Here is a 27,464-nt window from a genome sequence, read left to right on the forward strand (position 1 = left end):
AATGCATTATCACTCTGAAACAAATGCAATTTAAATCAAATATGTTAATATCAAAAAAGCCCTTTTATTTATCTTGACTGTGATCATTCAGGCATTTGATTGGAATAAAAATGGGGGAGCAAATAAAAGAGCATAACCCTTTATTTACAGAAGGTAAATAAAGGTTTTTTTTGTGATTTCTGCTTGCCAGACCTGTGTGTATGAATGCATTATCATGGTAATGTTATTTTCACAGTCTAGCAGTCCTGCAGTGTTGGTAATTTATTTATGAACGACAGCTGTTGCCTCTTTGTGTCTGCCCACCATACTAACGAACTGCCAGGACACAAGAGTTCTCGAATGACTCACACCCCTTGAAACTACTGTCATGATCTCACAACCACACACACACACACACACACACACACACAAGCAGAATGAATGGGAAACACAAATGTGTATATCCAGACCCATCCTCACATCCATGCACTTATCTCTACAGCCCTTTTCCATATTTCTGACTTACAAAATAATATTTAAACCTGGTTTGTAATAAGGTTATTTTTTCTTGAAAATAATTGCTTCAGATGCACTTACATGCCACACTGACCATAAGGAAAATGGAGTCTCTGACATTGGCGATGTGCACCCGGAACAACTGGTATTGCTCTATATAATCTTGTTGCAGGTAGGAGCAGGAACCTTTTTGTCACTTTTAGACCAATCGGGAAGCCCCGTTGTGCTAAATGATTAGGCTACCTAGTAGGCCTACATTCAAATTGATGAATAGGGGAATTCTTACATTGTGTTACTTTAAAGCAACGGAGACATGCCTATGTAGCAGGTAAGGGATAATGTATTGTCTGCCGGTAATTATCAGTAAATAAGTCCCGACAGGGAGAACAGAACCCCGACGCGCAGCGGAGGGGTCTTGTTCCGCCCTGAAGGGACTTTTTTTCACAGTAATGACCAGCGTTCTATACATTATCCCTTACTTAACATAGGCCCGAACGTTGGGAAGGCCCATTCATGTGAAGGGAACTTTCTGCAGCACTCTGAAGAGCCGTGTAATAACATATGTTAACATTCTAAACATTCCATACAACATAACATTTCAGCTAAAACAGCTATTCCCCAACAGATTAATATCCAGCTTGACTCATCTTCACTGACCCCAACTAGATCGGCACGTGACTTGGGCGTGGTAATTGATAGCCGACTTAACTTCTCTGTGCATGTAGCCTCATTGCAAAATCATGTCGGTTTATACTTTACAACATGAGGAAGATCAGACCTTAATTGACACAAGATTCCACACAACTTCTTGCTCAGGCCATGGTCATCTCCAAGCTGGACTATTGTAATTCACTATTAGCTGGCCTACCTGTCTGTGTACTAAGATCATTGCAACTGAATTCAGAATGCTACAGCATGCCTGGTTACTCTCCACTGGCTCCCTATAGTGGCTAGAATTCAATTGAAATCTCTCACTTTGGCCTATAGGACACTGGCTGGATCTGCTCCTTGTTATTTTAATTCAATGATCAAGATATACAGTATATCCCCAACCGCCCACTGTGGTCTTCTGATGAGCGTCTGTTGTTGTCGACCAGCCATAAATGCTAGGTCAAATTCAAGACTCTTTTCCTCAGTGGTTCAAGATTCAAGATTTCTTTTATTACATCTCATTATAGGTTTATAATAGAGTAAAATTTGTTGTGCTTTTTTTTCTCCTCAAAAAATAAATAAATGAAAGTGTGTGTGTGTGTGTGTGTGTTTGTGTAGGGAAAAAAAAGAGAGGGGGGGGGGAAGAAAAAAAGTGCCTTGTTGTCTTCAGCATGAGTTCAGCAATCTAATTGCTTGGTGAAAGAAACTACTTTGGAGTCTGGTGGTACGAGCTTTCAAGCTTCTATATCGTTTGCCAGATGGTAATAGCTCAAATAGTTCATGGTTGGGATGACTAGGATCATTCAAGATTTTTTTTGCCTTCCTAATGCATCTTCCCTCAAATAACTCCAGTATGAAGGGTAGGTCACAGCCCCATATGGTCTGTGCTGTACGCACAACTCTCTGAAGTGCTTTTCTATTGTATTGAGAGCAGTTCCCACACCATGCGATTATGGTCCCAGTCAAGATGCTCTCAATGGTGCCTCTGTAAAAAGACCTCAGGATCTTGGGTCGCATACCAAACTTTCTCAATCGTCTGAGGTGGTACAGACGTTGTTGGCCTTTTTTTACAGTGTTCCATGTTGGTGGAATGAGTTGCCCAGTGCTCTCCGTTCTCCGTTTTGGGTCTTTCAAGAGGGGTCTAAAGGCATATCTGTTCATTATGCCCTTAGTTTAATAAGCGCTTCTTATGCGTTATGGTTTGTATATTATGGTATTGTTTATTTTCATAAGGCTGTTGATTAATGTTGTTTATAATTGATATTCTCCTTAATGTAGTCTTACCAAGATATTGTTATTGTTATTATATTTAATTGAATGGACATTATTGCTTATTGTTGCTATTTTGATTTGTTTTCATTGTTTATTTTCATTAGGCTATTGATTGAATTGACATTATTATTGCCATTGTCCTTAATATAGTCTGACCAACATTTTTTACATTCCCTGTTTAATTTAAGTATTATATTGTTTTGTATTTGTATGTCGCTTTGGACAAAAGTGTCTGCCAAATCCCATAATCATAACATTGATATCAAAGAGCTTTGTTTTCATAGAATAGAATAGACTTTAATTGTCATTGTGCGGTAGACCGATACAATGACATTTGCTTGTGCAAGATCTAAAATAATACTCAGATTCTCATGCACACTCAAACAATAAATAGAATAAAAAAAAAAAAACATGACAATAGCCATGCATTTCTATGACCATAGAATTCAAAGGCATTTACTAGGCTGACTTGTCAATGCTTCCATCACCAATTTCAGGTATTGCTTGGTCTGGCTTGAATGAGAATATGATCCCAAACTGTAAATCCCAAACTGTGTCGCCACCCAAGGATAAACTATAGCATTACAGCATGACACAAAGCTTTATATGATTAGGCTTGCTGTATTAGATATCACATGATTAATGTAACACGCCAATGAAAGGATTTTTTTTTTTAAAGAAAAAAAAAGAATGAAAGCTAAAACGGGCCATCATTCCAGTATATTGCAAAACATTTTTGGCATGTTTGGCCTCTGGAACATTTCTTCACTCTCATTGCTCAGATGGGGCCCTTGGCCTTTGCAGCATGTTCCCTGCCTCTCCACTCCCCCATAAAGCAACACAACTCTTGGCCTCGACGATAGACTATCAGCTTCAGCATTCCTCCTCTCTGTGAAGTTTTCCATCTGGTCCTCTCTGTGCTCCATGACCTCCAGCAGAAACATCTTCCTCCAGTTCCGATACCCAAGATGCTCATATCCCTACTGTGTCCACTGTCCACTGCAACAAGATTTCCACCATTTTGCAACTTGCTTTCCTTAATCATTATGTTTTTCTGAATGATCCACACTGGATGGTCCAACAAATGAGCAGAATAAAGATAGTTCCCTGACGTGCTTTTTGCCCTTTTTTTGGCAGGTAAAAGTGAATTATTGTATAGGATATTCAATCTTACGGTAGCATACCTTCATAATATTTCTGTCAATGATCATGGAAAAGGTGGATCTACATTTATTTCACATCTTAGGTAAGAACAGGGGTGTCAAACATAGGTCCAGGGGCCAGATCAGGCAATGTCTTTATGATATGATAAATGTATGAAACCTAGCACTACAAACCATCCTCAGGAAGGAAGAGGCCGAAAAAACTGACATGGAAGTAGGTTATTTTAAGAGGGAAAGAGCAGTATATGACAGCAGTACATGATTTGATACTTGCTCATATAAGTGGGCATAGTAAAGGAGAATATCATCAAACATCACTCCGATACCCATGCAGAAAAATGATAATGACCATTATAATGACCCCTGTGAGGTCTCATTCCAACAAGTCCGGCCCAGTGCTTGTATGAGTTTAACACCCCTGGATGAGGTACTGTACTGTAGGTAAAGATCATGATAAATGGCACATCAATGCAAATATTAGGCATTATGAATTGAACCTTGTGTAATCAACATCGCCTTAAAGGTGCAACTGCATCACTTCTATATAGAACAGGCTTTCCTTAGATTTTATCTAAGGTGCCTCTAAGTGCCCTTGAGCAAGGCACCTAACCCCTCACTGCTCCCCGAGCGCCGCCATTGTAGCAGGCAGCTCACTGCGCCGGGATTAGTGTGTGCTTCACCTCACTGTGTGTTCACTGTGTGCTGTTTGTGTTTCACTAATTCACCGATTGGGTTAAATGCAGAGACCAAATTTCCCTCACGGGATCAAAAAAGTATATATACTTACACTATACTTATACTTTATACAGAGTATGAGTATGAAGGCAATCCAGGCACTCCAGGAAAGGTGACTGAGGAAGGTATATTTAAAAAGCCTTTATTTGTTACTGGCTAATCCATAGCATAAAACGCCAACATGTTTCGACCACACTTGGTCTTCATCAGGGCATGTACAAGTGAATTAGGACTTACTATAGGCCTCACCTATATAGGGTCAAGAGGTCATATGACCAGAAAAGACGTAGACACTCTACAACAGGTGACCCTTTACACATCAACACAACAGAAAGGAAAAAATAAAAATAAATGTATAATGAAAAATACAGTGACATTCACATCAGTAGGCCTACATCACTATAAAAAACAAGTGGAATTGATGTCTTCGTTTAGACCTGGATATTCCATAGCATTCAGGCGATGTATCCAGAAAGACTCTCGTTGATTCAACCTCTGTAACCTATTGCCACCCCTCGCCATAGGTCTGACATGCTCAATGCCCTGTATAATTAACAAGGAGTCGTTCTTGTTATGGTACTCGTTAAGTGTCTAGCCATGGGGTAATCTTTATTCACATTCATGATGTATGTTGACAAAGTCCATACACCAGCAAAGACATTTGGACACTTGGGCTCTTGAAACACTAGACATTTCCCAGCTGACATCATCAGACACTATATAAGCAAACTTTGGATCTCCAAAACCAGTTGAAATAGCATTGTACTGCTTCAGCATGGGGGGTTGTGAAGTCATGAAAGTCCTTGCACTTCTATTAACTCACTTATTAGCATCTTTGGCAGAAAAGCAAGGTAAGAAATCAATGTATATTTATATATTTATATTTAATGATGTTAAAATGGATGTAAACTGTAATCTATATTTTGTCATAGTGTAGTCATTTATGCTTAGCTTAGAGACTTCACAGAAGAGGATTACTTGTAATAATGTATTTTTATGCAGATCTCTCTGGAAAAATGTTCACCTTTCCTGAGGAGTCTGATACAGCTCATGTGATCTTGGTTCCCAACCAGAGCAAGAGTTTGACTGCAGTGACCGTGTGTCTACGTTTCTTCTCAGACCTGACAAGAGCTCAGAGTCTCTTCTCTTTTGCCACCCCTGCCAGTTCAAATGGCTTCCTGCTCTACAAACAGGCAAATGGTGTATACGAGATTGACAAGAATGACAAATTTGTACTATTCAGGTCATTAGGGGACTATCCAAATCAATGGAATTCTGTCTGTGCTACTTGGAACTCTCAAACGGGTATTGCCCAAGTTTGGGTCAATAGGAAACAAAGCACAAGAAAGGGCATCAGTCAAGTCGGTGATATCTCTGGAACACCCAGTATTATCTTGGGTCAGGAGCAGGACAGTTATGGGGGGAAATTTGACAAAGCTCAATCTTTTGTGGGAATGCAGACCGATATATACATGTGGGATTCAGTTCTTTCTGACCCTGAGATTGCTTTATACATGAACCGTACTATTCCACAGAAAACTGATGGCAATGTGATCAACTGGAAGTCCCTCGACTTCACTATTAAGGGGTATGTGATTGTAGAGAACCAGATTAACGCCTGAAGGTTTCAAACCCCAGCAAGCTGTGGGCAATAGTTTTAAGATAGTCAATTAAGTTACCCTGGGCTTGCTGATACCATTTGTGTATAAAATGTATTTGCTCATATTTACTCATAGGGTTATGTGGTTCAGCATCGAATGTAGTAAAATTGTATCAAAAGTACCACAATAAAAATTTAAATCAACAAAGATGGTTCCTAATGATTGATGAATACTACATAGAATGGGACCCAAACCCATGTTAGCTATAAGGGCTATCAATGGTATGTTCAGAGACAGGAAAATACACATTGATATGGGAAAGAAAAAGCAACTCAACATAAGCACCTTAAAAATGCCGTGGGAAATGCAGTGGTTTGAGAGGAAGAAAATACAGAACTGAACAGAACACTACTGATAGAAGGGATCTAAGCCCTTACAATGTGATATGACTTGATTGTCTGGATTGTCTGATTGTCCAAAAATAATTCAGTGGAAATGCATGGATTCCAGTTTCTTCCGGTAGCTGCAACTGGAATCCATGCATTTCCACGGAATTATTTTTGGAATCTGATCCCTTATCATACCTGTTCATTCTTACTCGTCGCCGAATTTATCGTGGACTAAATTCAAGATGGCTGCAAACGCTTAAACTTTGTGGAAGATACTGTCTGTATAAATCGTCTTGTAAGTAAACTACCAGTGCTTTTTTAAAGTTCTCAATGTCTCGTTTTAAATGTCAGGGCCCTCGGAAGTCTACCAATGAAGTGTGGAGATACATTGAGCCTCGTAAATGGTGTAAAACAGTGATTTATTGGCATGGCTAGCCCGATGCCGAAGCACCACCATTGAATGTTTCAACACACTTTAGGTCAATATCACACCGGAATTCTCCTTTAACAACATTGCTCAACTCTCTTCAAGCTCTGATACTGTGATATTGAAAGTGAACAGTTTTTAATCATGTCATAGTAAATTCACAACTCGTGTTTTGTGTTAATCTATATAGTCGATAGCAGTGTTATAAAAAAAGTAACATTACTCTCTCCTCTTTGGCATTTTAACATCTCAACCCTCAGGTTCGTGGTAGAAAATGCCAAACTAGAATTTTATAAGACTATGAGGTGTGATGTTGATGTATTCAGATACCCGATCCAGAGGGACTGCAATAAAAGCCATATTGCACTTCCTCTGGTTGTCACTTGTCACAAACGTGCCTGGTGATGTTTTTTGTCCACTGAGGCTGCTTTGTTAGTGATTTTGTTTTTAACAGTAGGCTTGGTTGTTAATAGGCCACGTGTGAAATCCCCTACCTAAACTCGTCATTTAAACGTCTGTCCCTTCGCAATACAGCTGGAGGCTTCCTTACTTCACTACTGTACTCCTGTAATCCTCTGTGACAAATTGCAAACACATTATGGTACGTTATGGTAAAACATAGCTGTGTGTGCAACCATGTAGTATCAGAGTAATCCACACAGATATAGTTGTAGGACCGAGGGAGAGGTACAGTATAACCCATGAAATACACAAAGGGAGAGATCATGTCTCATTTTATCATAAATACTGTATGTCAACGGTTCCAAATAAGTGCAGATGGATACTGTATTTAGTCCAGAATAAAACAGCCTTACCCACACAGACCTTTTTTATAGGTCTAATCCACTTTGTGCAATTACAATTTTGTGTTAGACTGAAACCAGATGCTCTAGTTTTATTATATTCTGGGCCCAATGACTTAAAATAATTTGTGGAATATTAAATTGATTGCGCAATAAGTAAGGCAATCTTTATCTTCTATCAGGAAATGATGGACTTTACAGCTTTGATATTTTTCCTATCATTCATTTTTAAGTGAACCTTGAAAATGCAAAAAGTAGGTTTTTGTGTGTGTGTGTGTGTGTGTGTGTGTGCCAATTATACATTGTTTATATGAAAGTTATATAAATCCTTTTTAACATCTTCTGTTTCCACATCTCCCTCCTGAACATTAGTTTCTTGAATTGACCTGTAAATTGATGATATCAGTTGAAATGATTAGGGCTACATGACACATTTATGATGATTTATGATGCCTTTTAGTCATAAAACTTTAATCGCTGATTTATACCCTCAGTGTTGGATCAAACCCAGCCCCAGCCCTAAAGAGTATTTAAGCAAGAACAATAGTTAAATCACCAGAAGAAAAAATAAAATTGTGTTATAACACTTCACCATGGCAGTTTCTGGAATTGTGGGAGTCTTTATATTTCTACTGACACACTTTATAACATCTTTAGCAGACAAGCAAGGTAAGCTTCTAAACATGAGTCACAATTTTAAAGACCACTTTAATTGGCGTATTTATTATAGAGACTATGTATCAGTGTTTCATTGCTGAACTTTTATGTCTTTTGTAGATCTCTCTGGCAAAATGTTTACCTTTCCAGTGGAGTCTGATACAGCTCATGTGATCTTGGTTCCCAACCAGAGCAAGAGTCTGACTGCAGTGACTGTGTGTCTGCGTTTCTTCTCAGACCTGACAAGAGAGAAGAGTCTCTTCTCTTTTGCCTCCCCCACTAATGACAATGCTTTCCTCCTTTTCAATGGTAATGGCTATCATGTATTTCAAGAAACATTTGCAAGGTTTGAGGGATTCGAGGACAAACAAAATGAGTGGAACTCTGTCTGTGCAACTTGGGATTCCCAAACGGGCATAGCCCAAATCTGGGTCAATGGGAAACAAAGCGTGAGAAAGGGCATCAGCAAAGGAGGCATCATCTCTGGAACACCCAGTATTATCTTGGGTCAAGAGCAGGACAGTTACGGGGGGAAATTTGACAAAGCTCAATCTTTTGTGGGAATGCTGACTGATATATATATGTGGGATTCAGTTCTTCCTTATCCTGAGATTGCTTTATACATGAGCTACATTCAACAGAAAACTGTTGGCAATGTGATCAACTGGAGATCACTGGACTTCACTGCAAATGGGTATGTGATTGTGGAGAATCAGGTGAACTAGATTCATTTAGAATATCTACTGAGGTTTAAATCAACTGGGGAAAAAATCACTATAATGCATTATACCTTACGAATATAAAGTGCTATTCTTAAACTGAAAATTCAGTAAATACTGAAGGTTTAGTTTTTTTTATTCATCCTTAATCATCTATAAAAATGACATGCACAACTGGCCTGGTCTCATAAGAACTACTGTGCTAATTGGCAACATAAGCTTTAATACTTCCCAAGGTAAACTGACTTTGGCCATTGGACGTAACACACAAGGCCTCACCCATGTTTCGATAGTTTTTGGATCTGAGCCCTGCCTTTGCCGAAGTTCATTTCTAAGTGATGTAGTTGCTTCTTGTAGGTCATGAAGGATGGAGTTGCCTCCTGTAGGTCATGCTTGTAAAACCAGTTTCTTTCTTTCTGTCTGGAATATTTATTTTGTGTAAAAATATTACCAGACTGTTTGTCTTCTCAGGATTATCTGACTAACAATACTGTACTCTATCATTGTCCTTCATTCTATTGCTATCTTCCTCTATGTTTATTTCTAAAGAACAAAATAAAACTTTTCAATCAACAGTTTGTGTTTGGTTCCTACTCTTGGGATCACCCGGTTCTAGGTGCGGCAGGATGGGGGTGCTTGCCCATGATAATAAAAAAAGGCTTTATTTGACAGGATAGTGAAGAGGCCATGGGAAATGTGTGAGGGAGGGTGATGAGGAGTGGAATCCGGAAATGACCCCAGGCTGTATTCGAAACTGGGTCCCTGGGGGCAGTGAGCCCGTACGGAATGTCAACACTACCGCTGTGCTACTGTTTACTAACAGTAATTTTAAAAAATCTGTTTATGTATTTAAATGTATTATGTTATTTAAAAAAAATCTGTTTAAGTAATGTTGGCTAGTCCATGAGAGAAGCAGAAAACTATCTGGGAATGGCTTAACGATAGATTGAGCAATAACATCAATCACAGAAAGGTATGTATACATCATTAAACTAACATAAAAAAGACAGATAAAAAACATATACAAATAGGTCTATCTATGAAGCATGAAACGTGTGACTATGTTTGTCTGATTGTCCATCTCTTTGTCTGACCTTCACATATCTCTTGAACCTTTCGTTTGACCAACTTCCCACTTGGAAGATGTATTGCTAAAGACAGAAATGAGTACAGTGTTGAGTATGTATGTACATGTATATGCATGATCTGGGATTGATGTGCAACACTTTGTTGTATTGAAGGGCTTTTAAACTTATTTTGCATGTTTGCAATCACAGTTTTACATGGAGGGGCAGAAGTAACAGAAGTGGCAGGAAAGTGTTACACTGGGAAAAAATAGAGAAAGAAAGAGAGCAAAACAAGCAGTAAATTGTGAAACATTTGGAGTGTAGAGGCCCTGAAGCAGTTACCGACTTAATATCAGAAGCTTTCATAATACTTTTTCAGTATCCCCCAAATAGACACATTCTCTCTCTCTCTCTCTCTCTCACACACACACACACACAGACACACACATCCCCAGAAAAAACAGAAATAATCACAATCTGCTCTAACCCATATGCTTTCTGCTGATCATTAAAGCTGGGAAGTTTCACCCCCCACCCTCACCTTAAACTGAAACCACATGGATTTAGTTTTATTACTTTCTGGGCCCCATGACTCAATATCATTTGGGGGAAAATTAAGGTCAATATGTAAGAAATAATAGATTCAACTAGGCAATGTTTATGTTTCATCCACACTATTTTGGATGGCTGATGGACAATACAGTTTTCAGACATTTCTGATCATTCATGCAAGTGTGTGTGTACTGAAAATGCAAACAAAGTAAGTTTTCATTCATTTTTTTTTCCATACAAAATTTTTGATAGCCGGGAAAAAATGATAGATTGTCCAATTCCATGGAAATGTATCTTTAACATTTTGTATGATTCTTCATTAGACATAAAAGTACGTTTTTTTCAGTATAAGCTAATTTATAAATATCTAAATATTAAAAAGATGTTACTGGGGTATAGAGACAAATCCATATTGTCGTTTTTGTTTAGAAGAAGAGGAAACAACTGATTATTTATTTTGCTATTGTTCTCCAACTGCTATATTTTAGCTTGAAGTTCAAAGCTGGCTACAGCAATGTGATATAAACTTACACCTAGATCTGTCCACAGTACTTCTGGGTGACTTGACAAGTGCCAGTCAATCACTTCAAAATATCATTTTTCTCCTAGGTAAAATGTTTATCAAGAAAATGACAGATGCAAAAACAACTGAACATAAGAAGATTTAAAAATGATATTAAATATTACTGTGAAACAGAATGTATAATGGCACATGAAATGGGTAAAACATTATATGCAGATATATGGGTTAAAGTAAAAGAAAGAGAAGGGTGGACTTAGGAATATTATACATAAGCGAAAAAAAAAGAGATTATTGAATATAAGTATACTTATAAAATATACTTTCTTCCTTGGGAGGGGGGCGATTTGGTAGGGGTTAATATATAATTTAAAATGTGCGTGTGGGGGCAAACTAAATGAAATATGTAAGGTAATTCTTTTTTACCTTATTTCTTTTTTGTAAATGTCTTTTGTTTTGATTTTTTGAATTGAAACAATACAAAACAAAAAGTTAAGTCCCCCAATGAGGGGGGGATTAAAAAAATGTATCTACTGTTGTCAAAACAAAGCTCAGGACTACAAGTGATTTATATATTTTTGTTCTGCAATTTTACTCACAGAGTTTTTTGCATTAGCAAAAAGTCTTATTTTGCATGTTTGCAATCACAGTTTTACATGGTAGGGCAGAAGTAACAGAACTGGCAGGAAAGTGTTTCACTGGGAAAAAACAGAGAAAGAAAGAGCAAAACAAGCAGTAAATTGCGAAACATTTGGAGCAGTCTGGACTTCATTCCAGAAGCTTTCATAATACTTTTCCAGTCACCCCCAAACAGACACACACACACACACACCTTTCAGGATTTTATTCAACACATGATCTATTATCCACCAAATAACTTTGAATGCTTGGCTGTTCACAACATTTCACTTGGTTTTAGACTGAAACCAGGTGGCTTTAATTTTTGTATTTGTTGGGCCCCATGGCTTAATATCACTATGTAAGAAACAATAGATAGGCAATATTTATATTATATCCCCAATATTATGGACAACATTTTTTATCATTTACGCAAGTGTGTCCTGAAAATGCAAACACAGACGGTTTTCATTTGTAGATGCCAGTGTAACTAAATGTACCATGTGAGATGTACCATGTGTAGGCCTACTTTGAACATCTGCAAATTCCATATTTCTTTCCCCTAGACACAGTGGTCCTAGAATTGACCTCTTGTTGTCAGAACAAAGCTCAGGGCTTTGCTCCCCAATTGAAATCCCAGACTTCTTTGCATTAGCAAAGTCCATATGGTTTTTGTGGATTCAAACCAATAGGCTCTGACAACTCACTAGACACACCCAAATGTGCTCCTCCAGATAGTATAAAAGTCAGATCAATTGCTGATATCTCTGGCAAAAATCAAAGTACTATCATTTTCTACAGAACTTCAGCATAGAACCCTCTACAACTATGAGAGTCTTTATATTTATGTTGACTTACTTGATAACATCTTTTGCAGAGAAGCAAGGTAAGCTATTAAGCATGACTTGCAATATCAAAGACCATTCTATGGATGACCTCACTAGAGAGACTATGTATCAATGTTTAATTCTTTAACTTGTATGTCTTCTGCAGATCTCTCTGGGAAAATGTTGACTTTTCCTGAGGAGTCTGACACAGCTCATGTGATCTTGGTTCCCAACCAGAGCAAGAGTCTGCCTGCAGTGACCTTGTGTCTGCGTTTTTTCTCAGACCTGTCAAGAGCTCAGAGTCTCTTCTCTTTCGCCACCCCCACCAATGAAAATGCTTTCCTCCTTTTTAAAAGGGAGAACAGTGTGTATGAAGTAGACCAAGGTGGTCAGGATATTGTTCTCTTCTGGGGTTTAGACGACAAGCGCAACGAGTGGAATTCTGTCTGCACTACTTGGAATTCCCAAACAGGTATTGCCCAACTTTGGGTAAATGGAAAACCAAGCACAAGAAAAGGTGTACGTCGAGGAAGAGACATATCTGGAGCACCCAGCATTATCCTGGGTCAAGACCAAGACAGCTACGGGGGCAAATTTGACAGAGGACAGTCTTTCACAGGAATGCTTACAGATGTGCATATGTGGGATACAGTTCTTCCTTACCCTGAGATTGTTTTATACATGAACCGTATTCCACAGAAAACTGATGGCAATGTGATTAACTGGAGGTCACTAGAGTTCACTAGAAAGGGGTATGTGATTGTTGAAAACCAGGTGAACTAGATTAATTTAGAAGATATATTAGAGGTTAAATCAAATGTGACTGCAAAAAAACACATTACAAATATACCTTCAGATTATCAAATGAATAAAAGTACACTGATAAAGTTGCCTCTTGAAGGCTTCCACAAACCTCTTACTGTAAATGTTTTGATATCAAGAGTATCGAGTGTGTTTTATTTCAGTGAAAATGTTACCAGACTGTTGTCCTCTTCTCACAATTATCTGACTGTAAATAATCCCATCATTCTTTGTTCATCTGCCTGTATAACTATCAACGAGGAACAAAGTAAAATCTTTCAAAAGTGTTTAATCGCCTTTGTGTTTGGTTCCCACTGTTGGGCTTAGATTGTTATAGGGAAAAGGGGATGGGGTGGGTGTGTGTGTGTGTGTGTGGGGGGGTCCTTGTAATTTTTTTCTCCTGGGGGAGGGAGGCTCTTATAAATCATTAGGAGCTTTTTAGACTTTTCTTAATTTGACCAATCCCCCTGATCTCAACAACTCCCCGGGTAAGTCCCTAAAAGTGGATGGAATCCAAAAAATCCCCTCTCTGTAAAGGTTGGTCCAGCAGGGGCATCCAAACCAGGCAATATACTGTAACCCCCAATAATCATAAATATGAATTGCCATAGAACATAAAGAAGTGGTCCCAACCCCCACATGTTTAACCCAAAGTTACACCCCTGGTCCAGGCTCTGCACAATGATTTCTGTCTACAGGAAAGATTTAGTAAGCATAAGAGTATAAGTATAAGTATATATACTCTTTTGATCCCGGGAAATTTGGTCTCTGCATTTATCCCAATCCGTGCATTAGTGAAACACACAGTGAAGTGAAGCACACACTAATCCCAGCGCAGTGAGCTGCCTGCAACAACAGCGGCGTGAGGGGTTAGGTGCCTTGCTCAAGGGCACTTCAGCCGTGCCTACTGGTCGGGGTTCGAACCGGCAACCCTCCGGTTACAAGTCCGGAGCGCTAACCAGTAGGCCACGGCTGCCCCTATAAGAGACTCCTTCACTGGGTTGTATAGGTTTTCAGGGGGTAGTTTAGCAACACTATCCATTGAGGAGTAGTCTTAATGGTTGAATTGTTATACAACTGGGCACAGGAAAAGTCTATAATATAGGAAAATGCAGCATGTTCAGGCGGTCACTTCCCACCATGTCATACCTGTCAACACTCCCGTTTTTCCCGGGTTTCTCCCGGGTTTCAAGGTCATCTCTCAGCACCCTCCCGTTTTGTTATTGTCAGAAACACGCTCCATGTTTAAGATCCCAGGAGACACGAATCAATCAGAAGATCTTTAAAAATACAATATTTTATTTATATTCTCCTAAAATAGCCAAATGTCGCAAATAAAATGCTGCTTAATGTTATCAAATGTAAATCAGTGTAAAAACAGTTCACAAGTCTAGTATAGTTCTCCAGTACAGTCTTTTCTCCAGGAGTCTAGTATAGTTCTCCAGTACAGTCTTTTCTCTGTCTTTCCTCCAGGAAGACGGCGTGTCACTCTTGGGGGTATCCCTGAAGGCACGGGGGCTGCCCGCGGACGTGGCGTCGACTGGCTACAGCAACGAGAGGGGAATCCCGGAAGTGAGTCTTCCGTGGCGCGTGCCTTCAAAACAACCAGCGGGAGACACAGAGATTAGCGGCAGTACGGTCAGTAGCAATAGAGCGGGCACTTTAGGTCCAATGCATAGAGAGAGGGAAGAAAACTACTTTCCTGCCTGACGTGGTTTGGCAGGCCGTTATGGTGTCCAATTCTCCCTCGAGTGGCTGGGAATCCCGTGATCGTCCGGCGTATCACGTCATGGCTCGTGGCTAAGAGGAAAATAACAGACCCTCAGCGAGGTGGCTCCACAACAACAGAAGACCAATGGATACAAGGCTATTAGCAGAAGAACGTCCCTTAACGAGGATACTTGCGTGCGTGGTATCAATCCGATCGGGCCGAGGAAACCAGCAGAGGATGTCTATCCAGTGAGGAGGGATCCGAAGCACCGGTGACAGCGGAACACCAGCAGGGGAGACGAGCACCTGCGTCTGGGCAGCGACGCTCATGGTAAGTCTCGGGTGTCTTTTATCAGGCCTGGGTCCCGTGCTTTGGATGAGTAAGGGGTGGGGTGATAGTTCAGTTCATGGGCGCCATCTGTAGTAGTCAATTGTCAGCCCGCCCACCCTTAATAAGCTTCCCAACCCCAGTGTAAACAAACACACGTGAATCATGTCAAAATCACTGCATTCGCAATATCAGTGTAAACAAATCGTGCGTGCTTAACCATCACAGCAATCACAATAGCTTAGGAATTACACAAAGCCCATATCACGGTGATTCATAGCAAACAAGGTGCCAACACACAAGATAAAATACTGACAAAAACGTTTACAGTACTGGCCCGTTTGACATTTACCCCCCCACTTTAACAGTAGTCGTCACCTACTGGTACCTCAGTGGCCTGGTGCCCTGTGTGCTTCGCTGAGAGCGACGTATTTCCTGGGCTTCTGTCTGGTCAGGGAGGTATGAGTCTTCTTGGTGCCCCTGTTGTAGTGGCGTGACAGTCCCTAGGTGGTCTCCCAGACCATCGGCTTGGTTGGAGCTGGTCGTCATGTCAGCTGGCCGGGGGGCCTCTGCTTGGGTCGAGGGGTCTGGTATTGTCCTTTCTGTCCCGTGGGAAGCTGGGTCCTCCAGAACACCAAGGGTCTGTACCTCGGAGCTTCCAGCCTGTAGTGGTGCTGGGCCGAACTTAATTCAGAGGGAATCTGGCCTTCTTTTGGTTCCTGTGGGAAGGACAGGGGACACACACGGAGGTTATTCCTATGTGCTGTACGAACAGGACCTTCCTCACCTTCCGGACGTATGAGGTACACAGGCTGGCCTGGTAGCAGCTGGGACACCACCACGAAGGGAGTCGGTCGCCATCTTGGGGTCAGCTTCCCGTAGGCTCGGCGGTGGAAGTGCCGGAGGAGGACCCGTTCTCCCACTTGTAGTTCTATTGCCTTGGCCCTTCGATCTCGGCGGTCCTTGTCTGCCTGTTGCCTTTGCTTGGTGTGCTGTTTTCACGGCCCTCCATGCTTGAGTAAGCACTTGGTGTTAGAAATGTACCCACCCATTGAGGGTTTGCCGCTGTGTCGAAGGGCCAGCTTCATGGATCCAGTCTATGGGGATCTGTGCATGTCTTCCAAAGACTGTGAAGTAGGGTGTAAAGCCAGTGGTGCTGTGGGGGGTATTATTGTAGGCCTGTACCAAGGCAGGCAGTCTACATGGCCACTGGGCCTGCATCTCTTCGGTCAAGGTACCAAGTAGCTTCAAAAGGGTCTGATTAAATCTTTCACAGGCGCCATTACCTTGTGGATGGTATGCCGTGGTGCGCTTTGTTTGGCAGCCATAGAGGAGGCACAGCTGTCTGAAAAGGTCGGAAGTGAAGGCTGCCCCACGATCAGACAAGATATGTTCGGGACTTCCATACACCTGAAACAGGTGCTCCCACACTGCTTTGGCGGTAGTTGCTGCGGTCTGGTCCTTTGTGGGTACTGCAATGGCATATTTGGAAAACAGATCTGTCATTACTAAGATGTATGGATAAGTATCGCCAGGGCGGCCGAGTGACAGGAAATCGATCCCCACAACATGGAAAGGTTAAGAGGTCTCAATTGGCACCAATGGGGCCCTTATCTCTGGTCCAGCCTTGTACAGCACACACCTAGGGCAGTCGGCAGCCCATGCCATCATGTCTCGCCTCATCCCATGCCAGAAAAAGCGGTTCTGTAGGATGTTCAGCGTTCGTTCTGCACTGGGGTGTCCTCCCTTCGCATGGTACTCCTGCCAGAGGGTTTTGGCACAGTTCTTCGGGACAATAATCTGGCTGCAGGTCTCGTCGATACTGCCCCGTGCTTGGGCATCTCTCCGAAGGATATTTTGGGTTACCTTGATCTGGTCCCATTCACGCAGCAGCTGCTGAAGGTCCTGGCTCACGGTAGCACAGTGTTCTGGGGAAGGGGCTTGGCCTTGTTGTTTCCAAGCCAGTAGTTGCCTCAAGTCAGGGTCTTCTCTTTGTCTGTTGGACCATCCCGCTGTTTCCTCATGGATGCCTGGTTCTGTCGGCTCCGCCTCCGTCAATCGGCTTGTGACCTCTGGTTGTTCGCCTGGGATCCGGGATAACACATCGGCATTACGGTTAGTGACCCCTGGGCGATAGCGGATGGTATAATTAAAGTTGGCTAGGTGGGCTTGCCACCGTTGTTCAACTGCTCCCAGCTTAGCTGTTTCAAGGTGTACCAAAGGGTTGTTATCGGTAAACACATCCACCTCCATTCCCCACAGGTAGTCCTTAAATTTTTCGGTCATTGCCCACTTAAGGGCCAACAGTTCAAGTTTAAATGAGCTGTAGTTGTGATCGTTCTTCTCTGTGGGGTGAAGGCTTCGACTGGCGTTAGCGATTACTCTCTCTGTGTCGTCCTGGATTTGAGCCAGTACCGCCCCTAGACCCTCCAGACTTGCATCGGTGTACAGCCGGAATGGCTTAGTAAAGTCGGCATAGGCTAAGATGGGTGGGCTCACCAGGGCTTCCTTCAACCTTCGGAATGCCCGGTCACATTCTGCTGTCCACTGGATTGGAGCCGTCTTAGAGGTGGTCGTGGTGCCATGCAACAGGCCATGGAGGGGAGCAGCGATCTTGGCAAACCCAGGAATATAACGGCGGTAATACCCCACCAGACCCAGAAATGAACGAACCTGGCGAACATTCTGCGGTGCTAACATGCCTGGACAACAGCCGTCTTCTCTGGGTCAGTGGCCACTCCCTCCACACTTACAATATGACCCAGGTACGAGACACGTTTCTGAAATAGTCTGCACTTCCGGGGCTGCAGCTTGAGTCCGTGGTCTTGTAGTCGCTGGAAGACTCTGTACAGGTCTTGAAGATGCTGGTCAAAACCGGACGAATAAATAATCACGTCGTCCAGATAAATTAAAAGAGATTCATTTAAAAACTCCCCCAGGCAGCGCTGCATAAGCCGTTGGAACGTAGCAGGGGAAAAACTAAATGAAATATGTAAGGTAATTCTTTTTTACCTTATTTCTTTTTTGTAAATGTCTTTTGTTTTGATTTTTGAATTGAAACAATACAAAACAAAAAGTTAAGTCCCCCAATGAGGGGGGGATTAAAAAAATGTATCTACTGTTGTCAAAACAAAGCTCAGGACTACAAGTGATTTATATATTTTTGTTCTGCAATTTTACTCACAGAGTTTTTTGCATTAGCAAAAAGTCTTATTTTGCATGTTTGCAATCACAGTTTTACATGGTAGGGCAGAAGTAACAGAACTGGCAGGAAAGTGTTTCACTGGGAAAAAACAGAGAAAGAAAGAGCAAAACAAGCAGTAAATTGCGAAACATTTGGAGCAGTCTGGACTTCATTCCAGAAGCTTTCATAATACTTTTCCAGTCACCCCCCCAAACAGACACACACACACACACACCTTTCAGGATTTTTATTCAACACATGATCTATTATCCACCAAATAACTTTGAATGCTTGGCTGTTCACAACATTTCACTTGGTTTTAGACTGAAACCAGGTGGCTTTAATTTTTGTATTTGTTGGGCCCCATGGCTTAATATCACTATGTAAGAAACAATAGATAGGCAATATTTATATTATATCCCCAATATTATGGACAACATTTTTTATAATTTACGCAAGTGTGTCCTGAAAATGCAAACACAGACGGTTTTCATTTGTAGATGCCAGTGTAACTAAATGTACCATGTGAGATGTACCATGTGTAGGCCTACTTTGAACATCTGCAAATTCCATATTTCTTTCCCCTAGACACAGTGGTCCTAGAATTGACCTCTTGTTGTCAGAACAAAGCTCAGGGCTTTGCTCCCCAATTGAAATCCCAGACTTCTTTGCATTAGCAAAGTCCATATATTTTTTGTGGATTCAAACCAATAGGCTCTGACAACTCACTAGACACACCCAAATGTGCTCCTCCAGATAGTATAAAAGTCAGATCAATTGCTGATATAAAAAGAAAAAATCAAAGTACTATCATTTTCTACAGAACTTCAGCATAGAACCCTCTACAACTATGAGAGTCTTTATATTTATGTTGACTTACTTGATAACATCTTTTGCAGAGAAGCAAGGTAAGCTATTAAGCATGACTTGCAATATCAAGGACCATTCTATGGATGACCTCACTAGAGAGACTATGTATCAATGTTTAATTCTTTAACTTGTATGTCTTCTGCAGATCTCTCTGGGAAAATGTTGACTTTTCCTGAGGAGTCTGACACAGCTCATGTGATCTTGGTTCCCAACCAGAGCAAGAGTCTGCCTGCAGTGACCTTGTGTCTGCGTTTTTTTCTCAGACCTGTCAAGAGCTCAGAGTCTCTTCTCTTTCGCCACCCCCACCAATGAAAATGCTTTCCTCCTTTTTAAAAGGGAGAACAGTGTGTATGAAGTAGACCAAGGTGGTCAGGATATTGTTCTCTTCTGGGGTTTAGACGACAAGCGCAACGAGTGGAATTCTGTCTGCACTACTTGGAATTCCCAAACAGGTATTGCCCAACTTTGGGTAAATGGAAAACCAAGCACAAGAAAAGGTGTACGTCGAGGAAGAGACATATCTGGAGCACCCAGCATTATCCTGGGTCAAGACCAAGACAGCTACGGGGGCAAATTTGACAGAGGACAGTCTTTCACAGGAATGCTTACAGATGTGCATATGTGGGATACAGTTCTTCCTTACCCTGAGATTGTTTTATACATGAACCGTATTCCACAGAAAACTGATGGCAATGTGATTAACTGGAGGTCACTAGAGTTCACTAGAAAGGGGTATGTGATTGTTGAAAACCAGGTGAACTAGATTAATTTAGAAGATATATTAGAGGTTAAATCAAATGTGACTGCAAAAAAACACATTACAAATATACCTTCAGATTATCAAATGAATAAAAGTACACTGATAAAGTTGCCTCTTGAAGGCTTCCACAAACCTCTTACTGTAAATGTTTTGATATCAAAGAGTATCGAGTGTGTGTTTTATTTCAGTGAAAATGTTACCAGACTGTTGTCCTCTTCTCACAATTATCTGACTGTAAATAATCCCATCATTCTTTGTTCATCTGCCTGTATAACTATCAACGAGGAACAAAGTAAAATCTTTCAAAAGTGTTTAATCGCCTTTGTGTTTGGTTCCCACTGTTGGGCTTAGATTGTTATAGGGAAAAGGGGATGGGGTGGGTGTGTGTGTGTGTGTGTGGGGGTCCTTGTATTTTTTTTTCTCCTGGGGGGGGAGGCTCTTATAAATCATTAGGAGCTTTTTAGACTTTTCTTAATTTGACCAATCCCCCTGATCTCAACAACTCCCCGGGTAAGTCCCTAAAAGTGGATGGAATCCAAAAAATCCCCTCTCTGTAAAGGTTGGTCCAGCAGGGGCATCCAAACCAGGCAATATACTGTAACCCCCAATAATCATAAATATGAATTGCCATAGAACATAAAGAAGTGGTCCCAACCCCCACATGTTTAACCCAAAGTTACACCCCTGGTCCAGGCTCTGCACAATGATTTCTGTCTACAGGAAAGATTTAGTAAGCATAAGAGTATAAGTATAAGTATATATACTCTTTTGATCCCGGGAAATTTGGTCTCTGCATTTATCCCAATCCGTGCATTAGTGAAACACACAGTGAAGTGAAGCACACACTAATCCCAGCGCAGTGAGCTGCCTGCAACAACAGCGGCGTGAGTCCGTCAGTGGTTCTATCAGCACAGCACAATTAGTCCCTAGGGATGGTGTCACTTACTTGACACCACAGAATCATCTCTGTTTCGTGAGGGAATAACAGGAGACTGCCTAGTTGGTTTGGCGACCCCCCCCCCCCCAAGGCAGTTGGTCCCTTCTGTTGGACTTGTCTACATACTGCAAAGCCTTCTTCCAGAGTGTGCCTGCTGCTGGGCGACTGCAGCCTGGAAGGCCACCACCCGGGGTGAATCCCCTGCATCACTTCTCGCCAGCACTCAGTGATGACATTCATCCCTAGGACTGCCCTGTCGCTACCCAAACACTGGTCATTTACGATGATAACCCCTTTATTTGGAATACGTATTCCACCTACCTTAAAATCTAGAATGGCATAGCCGATATATGGGATCTGGAGCCCGTTGGCAGCCTTCAGTGTCAGCCAGCCAGGTTTGTCGACAGTGTTGAGGACAGAGTCTTGGAGCTGATTCTTGAAGAGGCTCTCACTGAAGAGGGTGACCTGAGAACCTGTATCCAAGAGACATTGAATTAATTTTCCATTAACCTCTACCTCCACCCCCGGGCACGTACCTATTAAAGTAGGTTTGGACGATGGGCCATCGTTTGTCTCATTCACCCCCGTCACTCTTTCCCCCGTGACGGGGGTAGCTAAAAACCCTGATGTTGACGTCGTTTGGGGCAAAACCGTTGAACATGGCCTACTGCGCCACAATCTCAGGGAAATAGGGCGGCCCTGCGGTACGTGGTGCACCCTGGGGGCAGCTGATGGAGTTACTGTGGTCGGTCTGTACGGTGTCTGGCTTCTCAGTTCCTCCACTATTTGGCTACTGAGGGTCTTCAGTTGGGCTGTCAGCTCACTTCGGAGTTCGGTTCTCAAACTTTCTCTAAGTTCTTCCAGGTCTGACTGCCGCTCACTCCTGGCAGGGGAAGGCCCACCCTGGTTCCGCACAGCATGGACTTGCGTTTCAATGGAGGGCCCATCCAGCTCTTTTTCTAATGCCCGAGCCTCCCGTTGGGCAGCTGGAAAGGTTAGCTGCTCGTCTCTTCGCAGCAGCCGCTGCAATTCTTGTCTCACAGACCCAGCCCAGAGGCCGAGAATGAACTGGTCTCGGAGGAGAGCATCTTCATCCATGTGTGCCTCTCCATCAACAGCACGCCACTTAGCGTAGCACTCCCGCAGTCGAAGGCTAAACAAACTGGTGCTCTCATCTGCAGCTTGTCGGCATTTATAGAACTCACCCAGTCGCTGGGCATTGGAGGCTGTATCTCCAAATATTTTTTCCAGGGCTGTGATGACTTCGCTCACCGTTCACGGCGATCTGGCGCCTGACAGCAGGGCTGCTTCCCGTCTGGCCTCCCCGTCTAGTGTGCTGAAGACAAAGTCAACTTGCTGTTGGGCATTCAGGGGTTGGGCACGTAGCATGGCTCTCGTCTGGGTCTGCCATTCCCCAAACTTCTGCCGCTCCCCAGCAAACTTTGGAACCCAGGGCGCACTGAGGAACCATGGCATAATTAATGGTGACACAGGAGGAATCCCACTTGTAGCATTTACCCCTACTCCCTCATTCTGTTGATTCGTGCCGCTGGGATCCTGCCCGACTACGCCATGAAAAGAGGTGTCAGAAACACGCTCCATGTTTAAGATCCCAGGAGACACGAATCAATCAGAAGATCTTTAAAAATACAATATTTTATTTATATTCTCCTAAAATAGCCAAATGTCGCAAATAAAATGCTGCTTAATGTTATCAAATGTAAATCAGTGTAAAAACAGTTCACAAGTCTAGTATAGTTCTCCAGTACAGTCTTTTCTCCAGGAGTCTAGTATAGTTCTCCAGTACAGTCTTTTCTCCATCTTTCCTCCAGGAAGACGGCGTGTCACTCTTGGGGGTATCCCTGAAGGCACGGGGGGCGCGGCCTGCGTGACGCGTCGACTGGCTACAGCAACGAGAGGGGAATCCCGGAAGTGAGTCTTCCGTGGCGCGTGCCTTCAAAACAACCAGCGGGAGACACAGAGATTAGCGGCAGCACGGTCAGTAGCAATAGAGCGGGCACTTTAGGTCCAATGCATAGAGAGAGGGAAGAAAACTACTTTCCTGCCTGACGTGGTTTGGCAGGCCGTTATGGTGTCCAATTCTCCCTCGAGTGGCTGGGAATCCCGTGATCGTCCGGCGTATCACGTCATGGCTCGTGGCTAAGAGGAAAATAACAGACCCTCAGCGAGGTGGCTCCACAACAACAGAAGACCAATGGATACAAGGCTATTAGCAGAAGAACGTCCCTTAACGAGGATACTTGCGTGCATGGTATCAATCCGATCGGGCCAAGGAAACCAGCAGAGGATGTCTATCCAGCGAGGAGGGATCCAAGCACCGGTAACAGCGGAACACCAGCAGGGGAGCGAGCACCTGCGTCTGGGCAGCGGCGGCTCATGGTAAGTCTCGGTGTCTTTATCAGGCCTGGGTCCGTGCTTTGGATGAGTAGGGGGTGGGGTGATAGTTCAGTTCATGGGCGCCATCTGTAGTAGTCAATTGTCAGCCCGCCCACCCTTAATAAGCTTCCCAACCCCAGTGTAAACAAGCACGCGTGAATCATGTCAAAATCATTGCATTCGCAATATCAGTGTAAACAAATCGTGCGTGCTTAACCATCACAGCAATCACAATATCTTAGGAATTACACAAAGCCCATATCACGGTGGTTCACTGCAATCAAGGTGCCAACACACAAGATAAAATACTGACAAAAACGTTTACAGTACTGGCCCGTTTGACATTATTTCTCCCGGAAAACTCCCGTAATTTGCATGGCCATCAAACTTCATTTTAAAATCATTAATCCATTCAGGTTGCCAGATTGTGTATGAAATACACCCTACACATACACGATCACTTAGTTTCAATTTCAACCGTTTTGTCATAGGCTAAAACCTGGCAACCCAAAACCCAAACAAGGAAGCGGGTGCCGACTGCGCAGCCTGAGTCTCGTCATAAGCAAGCGGGCTAGTTGGATGGCCTACTCCAGAACTAGCTGTTGTGAAATTGTTGGGAATTTAATTGATTAACACATCACATAAACTGTTATTGAGTGTTGTTGATACACTGAACTTGTGCCCTCGGAACCAAATCTGAAAGCAAGCAGCTTTGGAGTTTTGGAAGTAGACTGCAGGCAGGCAGCTGGTGGATACATTCTGGCATGCATAAGATAATGGTAAGACCGACAAATGCAGTGTTAAAACACGTGTATGAAACGTATTAAATATGCAAACACAGATCCGGTATAAACACTGACACCAAAAAAAAAAAACCCTCCCGTTTTTGGAAAGCTAAATGTTGACAGGTATGCTCCATGTTGACCAGGGTGCATACATTTTGCCCAGATATCTATGATTGCTTAATTAATATAAGTGCTTAAGCCGTGATTCATTTCGAAATACATAACGTGTTATAAAATATTAACACAATCAATGAATTTTGTTTGTCTGATGTCACGTAATGAAAGCCGCAAAACCTGAAGCCGCAAGCCTGAGAGTTTATTTTACTGTCTATGGAGTTAGCTTAAGATGGAGAGGAACTGTGAGGAGCTTGTAGGTGAAAATCAGTTTTAAAGGGTGCCTGATGTTAAAATCTCCATCATCAGAAAGTACAATATTTCCTTCCACTTCTGGATGATTCACAGCTGTTTCTCCCACTTAAATCCAGGGACTCCCTACAGGCTCTCCAAGAGTGCCTTAAAGTGAACTTTCGCCAAAATGCATCCTAGGGTGTTTTTGTAAATGTACCCAAGTCTCTCTACAAATGAACTCGAGAATTGAGAACATTGTTCGTGTACACAGTTTACTAAAAAGAAAGGTTTTGGACAATCATCTCTGACCTTATACACCCCCATTCAGCCCCCAGGTCTCTTAGATCTGGCAACAAAGGCCTTCTCTACATCCCCCGTTCTTGGCTAAGGCAAAAAGGTGACAGAGCATTCACAGATGGAACTGCCCCCTCCATCACTGCTTTTGAATCCAGGCTCAAAACCCACCTGTACTCTCTGGCCTTCTCTGCCCTCTAACGTGCTATGCTTGCTTTCTATGTTCTGTACATGTATGTGTATATGTATTTTATTTTCATTTCTTTTTCTTTCTGTTTTGAAAACAGCTTTCCTTTTATAAGCTTCTTATCTTAAAAAAGTAAGTAAGTAAAATTATTATTTTATAGCACATTTATACACAGCTTAGGCTGACCAAAGTGCATGAAGGCAACAAAGGCAAGGTTAGAGGAGAATGCAGAGTTATCCGGTTCCTACTGACCAGTTATAAACTGAGAGCCAGGGCACTTTGACATGGGCTGCACTCACTGTGATTTGGAAAATGGACAAGAATATGAAGTTATCAAGAGTCTTTGCCTTTGTGTAATGGAATTGGTGAGCCTTGAAGTCTTAATAATTTGTATGCATGAAGCACATGATATGCCGATTGAAACACATTCCACTCAGCTAGCTACGTGGCTGCAGGCTCATAATTCACTTTTAATAGCAAACAGAAACAGAAAATGTCTAGCTAGCATCATGCTTCTATTTCCAAAGGAATGAAAGCTGTTCACACCAACTTAATATCATGCCTATCATTGTTAATATTGTGCTATATGTGTGGCACAAACAATGTTAGTTTGTAGATTAGCCATAGGCTATATTTGAATGGAGCTGGTAAAAAAAGATCATTCTAACTTTGGATGATTTTGGGTGTCACCCAAAATCAGAGCTAACCTGAGGAAGCCAACAGTGAAATGCGCCATAATAAACAATTCCTTACATCAGACCAGTGTGCGGTGATAATCTGTATTTTTTAAAACATATAAACGCCTTAACACAGAACTGCAGAAATACTGTGTGTGGGCATTATTTCAGAGTGAATGCCACAAATGCAAGTTCTTTTGAATAATTACCCAACACAGTGAAAATAGCATTTAACTTGAATTGCCGTCATTAAATGTAATTTAGCCAATGGAGTTTGAGCACTCAGACACTCCCTCATATGGAGTAAACTAGCTGGAAATCTCTTAATCCACAACACTAAGGACATATTGTGTAAACTACCATGGAAACTACAATTCTAAAGAACGTCCTGATACTTCTGTTTATATGTTTCATGCAGTTGTCTGCTGAAAGGAAAGGTAAGAATCCTGACATTATTATTATCATTTAAGGTAATCATGTAAATTATAACATGTATCTATGAGCTATTCTTGACTTTGGAACTGTTACAGGTCATAGCCAAGGCAAACAGTCAACTTGCATTGCTTTCACAGATCTCTCTGGTTTGACTGTTGAAGTTGTATATCTTTGCAGATCTCTCTGCCAAAATGTTCACCTTTCCAGTGGAGTCTGATACAGCTCATGTGATCTTGGTTCCCAACCAGAGCAAGAGTCTGACTGCAGTGACCTTGTGTCTACGTTTCTTCTCAGACTTGACAAGAGCTCAGTCTCTCCTCTCTTTTGCCACCCTTGAGAGTCCAAATAGCTTCCTCCTTTTCAAACAAGCGAACCATGTGTATGAAATAAATGAGTATGACAATGTTCTGTTATTTAGGGGATTGGAGGACATTCCCAATAAATGGAATTCTGTTTGTGCTACTTGGAATTCTCAAACTGGTATTGCCCAACTATGGGTAAATGGGAAACCAAGCACAAGAAAAGGGGTACGACGAGGAAGTAACATCTCTGGAACACCCAGTATTATCTTGGGTCAAGAGCAGGACAGTTACGGGGGGAAGTTTGACAAAGCACAGTCTTTCGTGGGAATGCTTACAGATGTGCATATGTGGGATACAGTTCTTCCTTACCCTGAGATTGCTTTATACATGAATGGCATTCCACAGAAGATTAGTGGCAACGTGATCAACTGGAGCTCACTCGACTTCACCATTAAGGAGTATGTGCTTGTAGAGGACATTGTGAGTGGTTTAAATGATTGAAACCGTGACAAAACTGCTTCACTTTGTCAAGAAAGACAAATTTCATCCTGTTTCCCTTTCATTTGTCATTACAAATCTAAATCAGTTAATTAGTAGTCATTTAAAAAGATTTACAAAATGGCTTTGGAGTGTTTCTTCTGTAAAGCAATGGAAAATAAAAAGAGCAAAACTAGACTAGTAACTTAATTATCATTCATACAGGAGGTAAACATTTTCATTTTTTGCATGACATCAAAAAAAGTTCAATGAAAAGACTTTCTCAGCAGGGACCCAGACAGAGGTGAGCACCTATAACCTTAAATGGAGAATCAAGGCTGAACCCAGGCCAAGGGCCATGTCTGGGAACTACAAAAAAGAGTAAAGCGGCTTTCACAGAGGAAGAGTCATTGCTTTAAACCTGGTGGTAATATTTTTTCAGTTGTTCATCCGTTCCGGGACCGTAATCATTAATA

General features: G+C 42.0%; 4 protein-coding genes and 1 pseudogene across 5 annotated transcripts; all 5 read left to right on the plus strand.

Moving 5' to 3' along the window:
* The first annotated feature begins 5,084 nt into the window (after positions 1 to 5,084).
* LOC125311857 (serum amyloid P-component-like) lies at positions 5,085 to 6,124 on the plus strand. Its single transcript, XM_048270220.1, has 2 exons — positions 5,085 to 5,167; positions 5,319 to 6,124. Exons 1-2 carry the CDS (start codon positions 5,092 to 5,094, stop codon positions 5,936 to 5,938), a joined length of 696 nt encoding a protein of 231 aa, XP_048126177.1. The 5' UTR covers positions 5,085 to 5,091; the 3' UTR covers positions 5,939 to 6,124.
* A 2,005-nt stretch (positions 6,125 to 8,129) lies between these two features.
* Positions 8,130 to 9,487, plus strand: LOC125311834 (mucosal pentraxin-like). Its single transcript, XM_048270196.1, has 2 exons — positions 8,130 to 8,205; positions 8,314 to 9,487. The coding sequence occupies exons 1-2, from the start codon at positions 8,130 to 8,132 to the stop codon at positions 8,916 to 8,918; spliced, it is 681 nt and encodes a 226-aa protein (XP_048126153.1). The 3' UTR covers positions 8,919 to 9,487.
* Positions 9,488 to 9,845: 358 nt separating this feature from the next.
* LOC125311741 (serum amyloid P-component-like) lies at positions 9,846 to 13,584 on the plus strand. Of its 2 annotated transcripts, none has more exons than XM_048270050.1 (2): positions 9,846 to 9,885; positions 12,663 to 13,584. In XM_048270050.1, exon 2 carries the CDS (start codon positions 12,677 to 12,679, stop codon positions 13,277 to 13,279), a length of 603 nt encoding a protein of 200 aa, XP_048126007.1. In that variant the 5' UTR covers positions 9,846 to 9,885; positions 12,663 to 12,676; the 3' UTR covers positions 13,280 to 13,584. The 2 variants fall into 2 exon arrangements, with proteins under 2 accessions (XP_048126007.1, XP_048126006.1); XM_048270049.1 differs by lacking the exon at positions 9,846 to 9,885 and adding an exon at positions 12,452 to 12,555.
* Positions 13,585 to 19,323: 5,739 nt separating this feature from the next.
* Positions 19,324 to 20,299, plus strand: LOC125311788 (annotated as a pseudogene).
* A 5,830-nt stretch (positions 20,300 to 26,129) lies between these two features.
* LOC125311828 (serum amyloid P-component-like) lies at positions 26,130 to 27,256 on the plus strand. The gene is made up of 2 exons (XM_048270183.1): positions 26,130 to 26,211; positions 26,387 to 27,256. Exons 1-2 carry the CDS (start codon positions 26,136 to 26,138, stop codon positions 27,010 to 27,012), a joined length of 702 nt encoding a protein of 233 aa, XP_048126140.1. The 5' UTR covers positions 26,130 to 26,135; the 3' UTR covers positions 27,013 to 27,256.
* The last annotated feature ends 208 nt before the right edge of the window (positions 27,257 to 27,464 follow it).

The sequence above is a fragment of the Alosa alosa genome, chromosome 18 (genome assembly GCF_017589495.1).
Source record: "Alosa alosa isolate M-15738 ecotype Scorff River chromosome 18, AALO_Geno_1.1, whole genome shotgun sequence".
Lineage (NCBI taxonomy): Eukaryota > Metazoa > Chordata > Actinopteri > Clupeiformes > Clupeidae > Alosa > Alosa alosa.